This window comes from Brassica napus, chromosome C1 (genome assembly GCF_020379485.1).
Source record: "Brassica napus cultivar Da-Ae chromosome C1, Da-Ae, whole genome shotgun sequence".
NCBI lineage: Eukaryota > Viridiplantae > Streptophyta > Magnoliopsida > Brassicales > Brassicaceae > Brassica > Brassica napus.
Window position 1 is genome coordinate 50,757,793 of NC_063444.1, and position 14,268 is coordinate 50,772,060.

General features: G+C 32.5%; 2 protein-coding genes across 5 annotated transcripts; one reads left to right on the forward strand and one right to left on the reverse strand.

Moving 5' to 3' along the window:
- The first annotated feature begins 211 nt into the window (after positions 1 to 211).
- On the forward strand, positions 212 to 4,253 carry LOC125580816 (putative F-box protein At4g11580). 4 transcript variants are annotated; one of them, XM_048746011.1, is made up of 4 exons: positions 212 to 553; positions 644 to 890; positions 1,740 to 3,272; positions 3,430 to 4,253. In XM_048746011.1, exons 3-4 carry the CDS (start codon positions 2,893 to 2,895, stop codon positions 3,911 to 3,913), a joined length of 864 nt encoding a protein of 287 aa, XP_048601968.1. In that variant the 5' UTR covers positions 212 to 553; positions 644 to 890; positions 1,740 to 2,892; the 3' UTR covers positions 3,914 to 4,253. The 4 variants fall into 4 exon arrangements, with proteins under 4 accessions (XP_048601968.1, XP_048601966.1, XP_048601967.1 ...); XM_048746009.1 differs by having other exon boundaries at positions 674 to 890; XM_048746010.1 differs by having other exon boundaries at positions 681 to 890.
- A 2,653-nt stretch (positions 4,254 to 6,906) lies between these two features.
- Positions 6,907 to 9,645, reverse strand: LOC106435812 (heat stress transcription factor A-1e). The gene is made up of 3 exons (XM_013876738.3): positions 9,297 to 9,645; positions 7,162 to 8,302; positions 6,907 to 7,068 (listed from the first exon to the last, which is right to left on the reverse strand). The coding sequence occupies exons 1-2, from the start codon at positions 9,543 to 9,545 to the stop codon at positions 7,187 to 7,189; spliced, it is 1,365 nt and encodes a 454-aa protein (XP_013732192.2). The 5' UTR covers positions 9,546 to 9,645; the 3' UTR covers positions 6,907 to 7,068; positions 7,162 to 7,186.
- Positions 9,646 to 14,268: the final 4,623 nt, after the last annotated feature.

A 14,268-nucleotide genomic window follows, 5' to 3' on the forward strand; every position in this document is an offset into this window, starting at 1 on the left:
TTATGAGCAAAGGGAATAAATTTAAATTTATTTATTAAAAAATCAAATAATTAATGATTTCGGATGTAATAATAAGAAACAGAACCAGTCAACGCGTGTTCGGTGGAGAGAAAACGGTCGTGTTGTCGTGCTAAGCTGTATTTATCCGGAGAAGGCATTTTCCTCGACGAGCCCGCCACGTAAGGCTTAGACCATCCGCAACGGCAGTCCAAGACGAATCCTTAGCCCAAATCCTTAGCCCTAATGGAATATAATATTAATAATTGGACTAAGATTATGACGGATCAGTCCGTAAATAAGAGATAGAAGGATCAAGTCCTTGTGCACGTGGCGTCTAATGGTTGGCTCGGTGAACTATTGTGTTTGGTTTTGTTAAAAAAAAATATTTGCGATCGAAGGGGAGAAAAAAAAAATCAGAGCTTGAGACGAAAAGGCAAATCATTCGCCAAATTCTCCTTGACTGTCCCCGTCGTCTCCGCTCATCTCTGCCGCGACTCCGTCACCGGCAAATCACTGCGTTACGCTTACGTCAACTTCGATTCCGCCATCACCGGTACAAAAAACAAATTCAATCTCTGTATTGATTCGATCATCTCTAGTTTAGGTTTTCTTGCGATTGATGATGAATCGCTTTTCTTACAAGTTTTTTTTGATCGTGAAACTCAACCTTAAGAGACCAGAGAGAACATTAGCCTAGAGAGAGCTCGCTCGTGTCTGAAAGAACATCAAACCTCGTATCAAAAAAGGAAAATGGCATTGAAGCTTAACCCTTTGGCATCTCAGCCTTACAAACTCGCTTCCTCGGCTCGTCTGCCAATCTCTACTTTCAGATCTCCCAAGTTCCTCTGCCTCGCTTCCTCTTCTTCCCCTGCTCTCAGCTCCAGCACTAAGTCTGTCTCTTTCTCTCTCTATCCTCTTGTTTCATTTGCAAAGTATCTGCTTTTACCGATTGTGTTTCTGGGTTTAGTTTGTTTGTTCGGTTATGGATCTATGTTCTGTCGATGTTAGCTCAATCAAAGGATTTGCCTTAATCTGGGGTCTAGTGATTACTGATGGGGGCCATCCTCTGTTATTCTCTGTCTCATGCCAATGCTTCTTTCTTGAATCTGATTACACGATTCAGATGACAACATCGTAACATTCTAGATTCATTCACGTTTACAGTTTCTCTGAGATTGATTGCTCCAATGTATATAGAGTCTTTTGCCTTTAGTATCATAACTATTCTGCATCATAACACTTTCTATTATCTTCTTATGTTTTTATTTTATAGTTTTTTTTGTTATATAAAATTCAGTCTTTTGATGTTTATTTTACAGTTCTTTTCTGGTTTATATTTCACGATGAAGTGAATGTTCACTTGTTACTTATTCATTTGATAAGTTTTTTTTCTTTTTCTTTTGAGCATTGAGAGGAGCGTTCTTGAACATATCAGTTTTATGTTTGTTTTCTTTCTTGAAAGACATTACGTTGGATGTTATAGAGAGAAGACATGCATGCGTACTTCGTGGCCTCTCTCTAATAGTTCCGTCCAAAACTTTCACTCTTTTTATCTTGTCTCTATCTGATTTTGTCTCTCTAGCACCTTTCACTCCCTGCAAGTTTTTGTTTGTTTGTTTGCGTCACATTGCCAAGTGAACATTGAACTGCATAACATCTCGCGTCTTACATTTAAGGAGTTCTAGATGTTTATTGGTCCACTAATTATCGAATTGTTTCTCCATTCTTTTGGTAATTAGGATCGAAGAAGTTGTTTGTTGGAAGGGCTTTGAGAAAAGCTGAAAGGATGGAGATGCTGAAACAGAAGCACAAAGACAATTTTGTTGTCAAGTTTAATGTTGGTTGGTTTAATCTGTACGTGAAGAACTTGAGTGAAGCAATCAACGAAACAAGGCTGCTAGAGATATTTGGAAGTTATGGGAAGATAGTCTCAGCAAAAGTGATGCATGATAAAAATGGCAAAAGTAAAGGATTCAATTTCAATTTTAAAAAAAAATTAATATTTTTTTTTAAGGACTCCATCTTCAAAAACACCATTGGACAACCTGTTTTGATTTAAATCCTTAACTATTCAAACAAAAACCAAAAAAAAAAAAATATTACTAAAATATTCCTAAGGATTCATTGGTGAACCTCACCATTGCATATGCTCTTAGCAGGCGATGTAGAGAATACAGTTCGGAGGTTGAGTGCGCGCTACGGCAACGACGGATCTTAGATAGTGCATGATCGTCAGTTAGGGGGCTCAACCAGTTACTGGCAGAAGATAAAAATAATTAATAATGTATTTTGTTTGGGCTGATGATAGCCCATTACCAAAAACTAGTAGTATATAAGAAATTTGTTTAAATAATTTGATCGTAGCCAAAAAGATAAGAAAGATTATCTTTCTAAGGAAATTAAACTAAAATCATAAATATTATATATCTATATATGATTTTTAGCAGTTCCTATTAAATCATTTATATAATATATATATCATCCAACAAAATCAAATATCTATATACAAAGATCTATCATATCTTTTATAAAAGGAAAAAATATATTATTATTACTTGCAACAATACATAATCTGAGCATATTTACTATCGAGAATCTCATGCATTAATGTGATCTATTGATTTGAAATTGCTATAAATCAAATAACTATATACAAACATCTATTATGTCTTCTTACAAAAAAAACATCTATTATGTCTTTTAAAAATGAAACAAAATATATTACAATATTTGCAAAAAATACACAATCTAAGCATATCTACTATCACCAATCTCATGCGTTAATGATCTATTGATTTGAAATGGCTATAAATCTGAGCACTATAAGCTTCATACCCTATAAATATCCTAAACATAACGAGAAGTGGTTAGAATTATCTTCCATTGAAATTAATGGAGCGTCAAGAGAGGTTTGAGAATATACCAAAATGGGAAAAATTGGATAAAGACATGCTTGCCAACATTTTCAAGAAGCTAGACATGGTGGACGTCATCATGGGAGCATCACGAGTGTGCATCACTTGGTTCCTTGCCTCTCACAACAAAACTATATGGAACACCATCAAACTCAACGATTTTGATTCGATTGTTTTAGATAACCCCTCTAACCCACATCTGCAGGATCTGGATAATAATAATGGAGGAAAACATCTATACAGCCTTAGGGAGATCTTGACTGAAATCAACAAATTCAGCCGTGCAGCCCCGGTTGAATTTTTCTTCAATGCTAATACCAATGTACTAGAACAGGATCTAGCGATCATTTCCAACGGGTAAAACTATGTCCATTAATTATTAATTTTAAGCAAACAGTGGTAGCGTGGTAGTACGGGTAGTGCGGGTTAACTCATAAACATTTGAATACTCGAGACTCGTCTATATTGTTTCACTGGAGAATTTGTTTTTATCAGTTCGATTTTATTTTTGAAGGTTGCCAAACATCAGAAAACTTGCGTTACGAATGCAGAAGACTCAAAATCTGAATTCATTTACATCATCTTTTAGTAAATGGAAGAATCTCCAAACTTTGATCATTGCCAAATTTACAAGAGATGACGACGACCTGAAGCATGAGTTCAAAGCCATTGCAGAAAACTGTAGGAATCTTACCACCATAAAAATCACTTGTACATTGGACCAAGAATTAGCCAATATAATTGTTGGTAAGCTTCCGAACCTGAAGAGTCTGAGCTTCCGCTGCACTTATGTCTCCGTAGAAGCAGTTAAGTCGCTCATCTTCGGCCTTTATAACCTCAAGAGTCTTAACCTCTCACATTGTATATTCTTAAAACGACACAACAATGGTATGATGTTAGCAGAATTAGGACTGTCACCTGAGGATAAATCCATAATACTTAGCATTCAAAAGCTTGAAACTTTAAGTTGTGTTGTCCGGAGTGCCCAATTTGTCTAGATGTGGGGAATCATCCGCTACATCCTCAGTATTATATCAACTTTGGGTATAAGCAGTGGGGAACTGATGAGATGAAGGAGTTTGAGTTTTAGACCTACCTTTATCTAAAAATGGTGATTTTGTTTTTATCTATTTATTGTAAACTTCAGTTGTTATAAACTTTTTCATATTTGTATATCGCAATGCTTTTATTCTGTTACTTCTGTAAATGATAACTACCCTATCAATGTACTAAATATATAGTATGATTCATGCTCAAGTTGAGAAGTACATATTAGTAGAGACTTCTCTCAGAATATAGGCCAAAATCTTAAGTCGATTAATTCCCTTATTATCTATATTATTAAAACTGAAGTACACTTTAGTAATGTTTGGAAACATGAATAGTACTATAACTGAAAATTGTTTGGAAACGAAGATAGCAGTACTACATTAATTGTATTTCCATATTTCACTCATATTAATTATATTGTCTTAACAATATTTCACATCATTAATTATATTACCATAATAATAATAGTGTAGATTTTATTTAGTAGTTAATCAATATTAGTTTTGTGTCAATTATAAAATCAAAAAAGTAAAATAACTGAGTTTTGCATAAGGTTAAGCGTTTGTTTTAATTTGATTTACTATAACATTTTTTTTTCAATCAGTGGAAAATTACGTAGCCAAAAACATAATTCAAAAACATGTTTAGTGAATAAAATCATAACTTAAATCAAAATAATAAAAATGAATTACATTCATTGTCACTTAATTTTTCACTCAATATAATTGCTTACTAAATAAAAAAAACTCTTTCAGTTTCACTTAATTTAGCAAAACACATAAAAATATCATTTATATTAGTTTATAAAATCAGTTAGGCATGAACACTAAATATCCACTTAGGTACGAGTCGTTCCTTTCGGGTATCGTTTTATTTTGTTTTAAAATTACTCACTCCTTGAATATTATAAATTTATGTGTAGGTTTTGAGTTGAATCCTTTTGAGTCTGGATGAGTTTGGTTCTGATGTATATGACCCTAAAATATCTAAATAACCAATGTATTTGAAACGGGTTTGGATATTTGTACCAAAAATAACCATATTATCTGATTCGATCCGGATCTTTTGAATACAATTAGTTATATTACGACATATATAAAATATAAAACACTAATTATGAAAAACAAATATTAATGTATAAAAATATAAGTATAGTTTTATTTTAGTAATTTCATTAATTATATTACTTTAACAATATATCACATCATTAATTATATTTACCGTAAAAGTAATAATGTAGATTTTTATTTATTAGTTAATCAATATTAACTTTGTGCAATTATAAAAAAAATAAAAATGTAAGATAACCGAGTTTTGCATATGGTTAATAGTTTGGTTTAATATGTTTTACTAAAACTTTCTTTTGTCTTAGTTCCAATTGGTGAAAAATTACATAGCAAAACACATAATTCAAAGGCATAGTTTATATGAACAAGATAATAATTTAAATCAAAATAATTAAAAAGTATTACATTTATTATCACTTAATGTTTCACTTTATATAACTATTTTATTAAATAAAAAATTCTTTCTATTTTTCTTATTTTTGCCAAATATATAGAAAGAGTTTCCTTTTTAATCTATTTGCAAAATCAGTTAAGTATGGACATTCGGATACTCATTGAGGTACAAGTTGTTTCTTTCGGGATTAATTTTTTTGGATTTTTAAATTAGGCGCTACTTGGATATTATAAATTTATGTATGATGCTTGAGTTGGATCCTCTCGGGTCTGAATGATTTTGATTTTGATGTGTAGAAATATAAAAATATTTAATTTACCAATGTATCTGAAAAGAGTGTATATTTGTACCAAAAATAATCTTATTACCCGATTCAATCCAAATATTTTGAATACAATTAATTATACGACGACACATCTTAAATATATAACACTAATGATAAAATAACAAATAATTTATAAAACCGTAAAAATTAACACCCGCACGGGCGTGCGGGTCAATCTCTAGTATTACATTACACAATGACGAGAATGAGAGGAAAACAAGTTTGATACATAGATACATTAACACCACTTTCCTTTGGCCATTATATATCCTTTTTGTTGCTGCGACTCCACAAAATCTTAACTCATCTTCTACATCTGCAAGAACAAGTCGATTTTTTTTTTTGCACATTCTGAAAAGTGAGTTGATATTATAAAGATGGATTTACCTCTTGAGTAAAGATGGATTCCCATCTTGTACAACTCGGCACTCAGAAGCTTGAAAACTTTAATGTGTGTTTTTGGGACTGCACAATTTTGTCTAGATGTGTGGAAAGATTCGTCATATAGCAACTATGAGTATAAGCAGTGGGAAACTGATGAGATAGAGGAGTTTGAGTTTTAAGCCTACATTTATCTAAAAATGTTTTGAAAAGAAAAGAGTTGATTGATTTATCTATTATTGTAAACTTTCAGTTGTTATGAACTTTTTATTTTTGTATATCTCCAATTAACTAGCCCTATCAATGTACTATATAGCATGATTCATGTTCATGGTGAATGAAGGTAGTTGATTTGAGACAAAGAAAAGTACTGTACGAGTAGAAACTTATTTCTAAATACAGTAAAAACTTTATAAATTAATAATGTTAGAATTGTAATGTTTTATTAATTTATTTAGAAAAACAATATTTTTTTAAAATTTGATGTATATTTTTATAAAATAAAATAAAATAATATTTTTACGGTATATGTATCAATTAAATTTTATAAATATATATTTTTTGTTATTTTTATTCGATTATTTGGTATACAAACAATAATTACCGTAAGTGTAACTACTATATTTTTTTACTTCACTCTGTGAATTATATAATATATTATTTATATCTATATAAATTTTATAATTATTAATTATAATATATGTTTACATCTGAACTATATACTTTCATAAAAAAAAATATTATTGAATATTAATTTATAGAATTTATACTATATAACGCAAAAAATCATTAAGGCCATTATTTCTCTTTTCTCTTATTATATTACACAACGTCAAGAATGAGAGTAACACAAGTTTTGATACATAGATACATAACAACACCACTTCCTTTTGCCATTATCCCTTTGTTGCTGCAATCTCAACCCATCTTCTACATCTGCGAGAAAAAGTCAAGTTTTTTGCACAAAGATTCTGAAAAGTGTGTGTTGATATTATAAACTCATCAATGACGAAAGATTGGGCTTATTACCTCTTGAGTAAAGATTATGGCGAATTCATTTCCTGAGAGCATCTGATGTGAGAAGTCCCATCTGTTCAGTAAGATGGTTCATTTGTTGATTGTTGCTCAACACATTCCTCAGGTTGGGTTGTAACTCCAGCTGCTCCATTATCAACTCATTATCCACCGACCCTGAGACTAGTTCGTCCGAGTCCCCAATCCCTGAGCTCTCACCAAAGAACTGTTCCCACAATGAGTCTTGTACTCCAGGAAGCAACTCATTGGTTTCCAACATCATTGAGCCATCCAAAACAGCCATTATTGGATCCAGACACTCTCCATTATCCCTCTCGCCTCCAACTAGATCCGGACTTGGACTCCCAGAACCTCCTTCTGCTCCTTGCTTTGGAGCTAACAGATCAGCTTGAGGTTGAGGATAAGGCAAATTGGTCTCCAAGACTTGGTTTGTTGTATTAGATGAAACATCAGTGAATGCAACAACTCCGGATGGTCCGTTTGAGGAGCTTCCGTTGTCTGAAAGGTTAGGATTCGGAACATCTCCCAAAAGAAAGCTACCGTGATTGTTGGTATGCGTGTTACTCATATTGTGTATCTGCTGAAGCATACTGTTTGATGATTCGTTCATCGATGACTGGTACCTCACAATCTGGCGGCTAAGACCGTTAAGCCCCTGGCTACTACCACCTCTATTCTTCTGATCCTCAACAGGTAGCCTCCTCTTCTTGTTGCTCTCAGAGATGTGTTGGTTCCCCTCGTTATTACTCTGCTGTGAGAACTGGTTTAAGAAGCCTGGACTCTGAACAGCCTTTGCTAAGAACGACATCATCTGCTGCTGCCTCTGCTCCATCACGTGAACCTTCTGCCCCACGTGCTGGAGATGATGTTCTGTGACTTGCTGTTGTTGCCTTAACCGAACGAGTTCTTGCATGAGGACGTTCTTGTCACGCTGGAGTCTTTCGACTTCTTCTTCGAGTCCGAACTTGCCCACTTCGACGCAGGCGCCGACGGATGAGTGTTGGACTTGAGGCTGCTGTGGAGGCTGCACCTGAGTGGGTTTGCGACGGATAATGCTCTTTAGTAATTGTTTTTGGCCTTTTAAAAATCCCTCGTTTGCGAATTCCCAGCGGTCTGGATCAACTTTTCTGAAACCCTGAAAGAAAATAATGGAACATTGATTAACCACAAGAAGTTACTTGGATTCCATTGAGATAGGAAGGCAGCAAAGAACAAAGTATAAACATAAAGACCATCAAATACTTAAATAATATGTTCATTAAAAAAAAAAATACTTAAATAATATGAAAAAAAAAACTATCCACTGTGTCTAACTACAGTACCATGGCTCAAGGAAACCAATAGTTCTTAAGTATATTGGCATGTACCTGGAAGGTAAAAATACAAATGAATGGAAAGCTAACGTGAGACAACTGATTAGAAATTTTGTTTTGTGACTTAAGAACAGAAATGGAACTGCTGAGGCAACCAAATCTTCAGATAAAATATATGAGCACATGTCCGAATAAGCCTGCAAAGTTCGTGTGATCCTTTTGGTAAGTAAGGGAGAAAAGAAGAACAAGAAAGAAAGCTATGTAAGAGTAGTATCTTCAACTTTTTACTGGACTTAACACAATTTATTTGTAAAACGGAATGATAAATTTTTATTCCAGCCTCACAGGACACAGATGCAGCTCAGAGACTATTAGAAAACAAAACTAAATATATGTCTGCACTAAACTAGTGAAGGATATCTCCAAAACAAGGACAAACCATACATGTAGAATATGGTATCTACTCCTTAACAAAGTCACACAGTTAGTGAAACTAAATAGAAACATAGCATAACCAACTAAAGGTGAATAATTAGCATCAAAAGCTATTTAGGAACAAGAATCAGCATATTATTCTAAACAATCATAGGAGTTGACTTCTCAAACTATATTCTTCCTGTTCCGAAGAAAGCTAAGAATAACATTGCTTACACTTCCTAAAACCCAGAGATGAGAGACTACAATCACTTATTCATACACCAAAATCAAAACAAGTGAGAAAATGAAGCACAAAAACAAACTTAAAAAAAAAAAAAAACTGGTCAATAATCAGATAATTAAATTCAAAAAAAAAAAAGACAATGGATAGAAGCTTACATAAGTGTTGAGCTGTCTGACAAAGCTGGAGAAGTTGTTGTGCTTGAAGTACTTCGGTAGAAACTGCTTAGAGAACTCAGGCACGTTCCAGACAACGAAGCTGTTGCTCCCGCTGCTCCAAGACACCACCTCATCAGTCGATGGATCGTCAACCATGTCGTAAGTCTTGCTCAGAAACGGCGGAATAGAGCTCATCACCACCGTCGTTGAAGAGTTCGCCGTAGGTGCAGATTCGCTAATCGATCCCATTTCAAAAGATGATGTTATCTTTATCGAGTAAGAGAGAGAGAGAGAGGTTCTTCTTCTTGTACACTTTTAATTTATTTTTTATGTCTGCAAAAAGCTATTCCTCTGCTTCTTTTATTTATAAACTTTCTTATTCCAGAAAGCGGTGGAGTTTCTCAGTGAGTCGCGTTTTAAACCGTTGATTTGATTCTCTCCGAACCGTCCGATTTGTATTTTTTTTATTAAAGGAATTAGTTTTAGATAAGAAATACACGTGGGCCACTGAGATAAACGTACTTGGGCCTTTTTATATTCATTAAGACCACCCGCAACGGGGGATGAAGAGGAATCCTTAGCTCTTAATCCTAGGAGATTAATAATATAATAACAATATAAACACTTAGTGATCTAAGGATTGATCCCTAAATAAAGATTTTAAGGATCAAATCCTTATAGACGTGGCAGCTTGGCCTTTTCTAACACCAACTTAGCCTTTTTCATTCAGTCACTATATGTTCATACTATTAGTACGTTTAGGTCTATCTCTGATATAACTAAAGTTCTCTACTTTAAGCATTCATTAGCCTTCTCAAAGTCTCAACATTGAGGATGTCAAGAATCAGAAAATTCAAGAGTTGTGTTTTATTTCTAAGAACTCCAAATTGGAGAACACCATTGGAGATAGAATTTTGATTAGGGTCCTTAGCTATTCAAAAGAAAAAAAAAATTAGTTTAATAATGCTAAGGACTCCAATGGTGGTAACACCATTGGAGATGCTCTAACGTACCTGGTCCTTTTTTTCCTAAGAAGGTATCTGGCCCTAAGCTTTTTCTTACATGGCATTTTAGACTTCGCGTTGAATTATTGGAATCTTGTCGCGGTTATATTCGCGTTTTGCTCTGCCAGTGCTTACCGCTCTGAAAGGCCAATACTACTATTTTTACAAAAAATATTTAGATATTTTTAGATATTTAAATACTACTATAATTTAGGAAGAAGAAAAAAGTCTGTGTAATATTGTACTTGACTAACTAAACTGAATTAACAGTAAATAAAATAGAAAACAAGAAATGAGAATTATCATCTCATCAAATATTGGTACATCATTATGACTTTAATTAGTCCAATTTATTAGTATTTGAGTGAGCAAAGGACTTTTCAGTTGATGTGTATAAGAAAGATCGGTAACAAATAACCACAAAAATCGTATAATTTCCTAAGACTTGATTTATAGTATTATATAATCGTATAGTTGTCTCCTATCGAATGTTTTCATTACATAACATAGCTTCTTGTAAAAGAGGCATGTGTGTTTGTCTGCTACAAACAGGCACGTGAGCAGAGATGCTTCGCTTCAATCGAGAGAGGCCCTAGAGGCAGAGGAGGGGGCAAAGTTACCTTTTTCACTTTGCTGGAAACTCGAAACTCGTTCCCGGATTCCTTCTCGCGAAGCAAATTTACCCAATCAAAACTCAAACCCACGCAGATCTAGGTTGGCAAGATCTACCAGGATCCGATTAAGTCAACGGGCCGGATCCAGTTATCTCGTTCGGTTGTATATGCTCATCAAGTCATCATCATTACGTGTTATTAGAGTATTGGAGAGGTTCCTAGATTTTTTTACCACCCATCTTAAAATAGTTAGATTTATTGAAAAATAGCTAGTTTGCTTCATATGCGATTATACAGAAGAAAAAATCTACCCACCCTTTTGATGTAAAAAAAATAGCTTGAAGAATAAATATTGTATACTTTCTCCCAAAAAAAACCATGCAAGGCCAAAAGAAAGAAATTTTTCTCAATGTGGTGGCAATGACGTCGTCTTGTCCGTCATTACATTCCTCCTCTTCGTGCCTCTCTCTTAATTTATCTCGTGAGTCCTCTCCGCAAATCCCAAAACGGAACCTTAAATCTCTCTTTACTCTGGTATGGACAATTCACACCGGTCCAGAAAGAGAGGGCTCACGGATTAGGGATTTGTAACGAAACTTACGCCCTTACCATCAATGGTAGTATTAAAGGTTTGAGTTTCTCCTTGTTAATCGCATTATATTGGAAAATTGATCTGTTTTCAGAGATTATTATTTTACCAAAAAGATTATTATCTAAAAAAAATAATAAAACAATTTGACGTGGTAACGTAAATGCCATGCAGGTCAAAGGAAACAACAACCGTACGTAGTAGTGAGCTACCCGGAGTTGCAATGTCCCGGAGAGTGCTGAGTGCGCTTGGCCTTTCCACATTGCCAACAAAGGTCTACATGGCATGACCTATCAACCACCAAGTGGTGAAATAGGAGCGGATGCATTGGTTATTAAGCTAGCCACCGGTTTACCCGACGTCACCGCCAATCCAGCTTTAACCGAATCCTTGTTCAAATCTGAGCCACCTTATAACGTCGAAGGAAACCACAGCTCTTCAGTGTATATAGAGGACCCTGCAACCAAGTGGGGTTTTCGGATCGGGAGCTTTTCTAGGTTTTACTGGAAAAAATCGGGTTGACCCGGTTACTGGCGGAGCATTCAATTCACATGGAATCAACCACTTCTTGATTCCTTCTGTTAGATACATGGGATGATTTGGCCAAAAGAAAAACAGCATACATGGGATGTTTTAAACGGTTAAACCGGTCAATGGATAAGAGGTTAGAAAGTCTATTTTGAAAAAAAAAAGGTGGTGATAAACCATTCCGCGGAAGAGAAAATGTCAAAATCTATTTTGAACTTACATTAAATAAGGGATCATTTCAGACATAGTTATCTCATTGTTATCTTATATATTAAAACAGAAGTCACAACCTTGATTCATGTGTGATTTTTAAAAAAATGGACCTAATGGACCTATTCATAGAAATTTATACTGTATTTTAATTCAGACTAATAATAAATATAATTTTGAAAATATTTTAATCATAGTATTTTTTGATATCTTTTCATTTTAAATATAATATATTTATTTTAAAATTCTAACAAATCTGTTTAAAAAGATTTTTACAAGATCTTCATTTTTAAAATTATATTTAAATATTTTCACTAATTTCAAAATTAGTTTAAAATATTATTATACATTAATATATTCAGTTATATAAAATGAAAAATAAAAAAATCTATAATATTTTAGTTATTATATAATTATAATCAATCATATTAAATTAAAATTATTATATAGCGCTAAATATAATAAAATTGTATTAAATTTATATATTTATATATTTTATTTTCGTAATTATAAAATATTTATGTTCAAAAATAAAATCTAATATGTTGGTAAGATGGGTTAACATTATCAAACTATATAATACATGTATAAAAATTAACATGAATTTCTTTAAAGTTAATAATATAAAATCTTTGTAACTACTTTAATCATAATATATTTTTATTTTAAATATAATATATATTTATATATTATATTTAAAAAATTCTAATAAATCTGTGTAATATTTAAACAATAACTTAATGTATTTAAAGTTATCTTTTAGAAATGAAAATAAATAAATTAGATCCTATTTTATCTATTTTTATAGTCATGATCATGTTAAAATATAATTATTATACTAAAATAAATATGATAAAATTATATTCAATTGATAAATTTATAAATTTTATTTTCATAAATATAAACTATTTATTTAAAATATAATATGATGATAGAACGACTTAAAACTAACAAACTATATAATACATGTCTAAAAATTAACATATCTTACACTTTTATATATACAATAATAAATTATCTAAAATGAATAAACATAAAAATATTGGTAAAAAGAAATCCAATTTTGAAATACGGGTCAGAATTTAGCATAATTTAAATACAAAAATATATTTTCTCATGAATATATTAATTTGCTTAATAACTAGATGCAAATACAATAAGATAAATATATAATAAGAAGTGGCAAATACATAAGGTTTAAACAATTAATTAATTATAACATGTATAAAATTATTGTATTTGAAATAATTATATAAATATTTAAGTATATGATTAACATTAAAAATATATACCACTTATGTTCTAAAACAATAATTTATGTATAGAAAAGTGAAAACAAACACCCGTGCGGTTGCACGGGTCAAAATCTAGTTTTATAATTAAATCATATGAGATTTCGAGATTTCTGGCTCATTGTTAATATTATTTTATATCAGACATAGTTATCTCATTAACTGTCTTAAAAAAAGTTTCCCAGATTTCTGGCTGATAAGAGCCATCATCTCGATGAGGGGTATTAAGGGATATGTATCCCACATTGGAAAATCAATGGGACATTAAGTAATATATAAAGGGTTAGGGCCAATCCACTAATTGCCAATTGGTTTTGAGTTGCAAGCCCATAATAAACCCGAATCTAACATGGTATCAGAGCCCAGATCCTAATAAGTTAAACCCCTAATTAATATTAACCCTACCCGACCGGGTATATATGTCGTAATTGACTCGCTCGACCGAGTATAATTGTCTTAAAGTTCTGAGATTTCTGGCCGATAGGAGCCATCATCTCGAGGAGGGGTATTAAGGGATATGTATCACACATTAGAAAATCAATGGGACATTAAGTAATATATAAAAGGTTAGGGTCAATCCACTAATTGCCAATTGGTTTTGAGTTGGAAGCCCATAATAAACCCGAATCTAACATAATATATTATGATTTTAGTACAGAAATGATATAATATTTATATCTCAATAAATCTAGTTCAAATTCAATTTTAAATAACATTTTATGGACGTAAATGGTG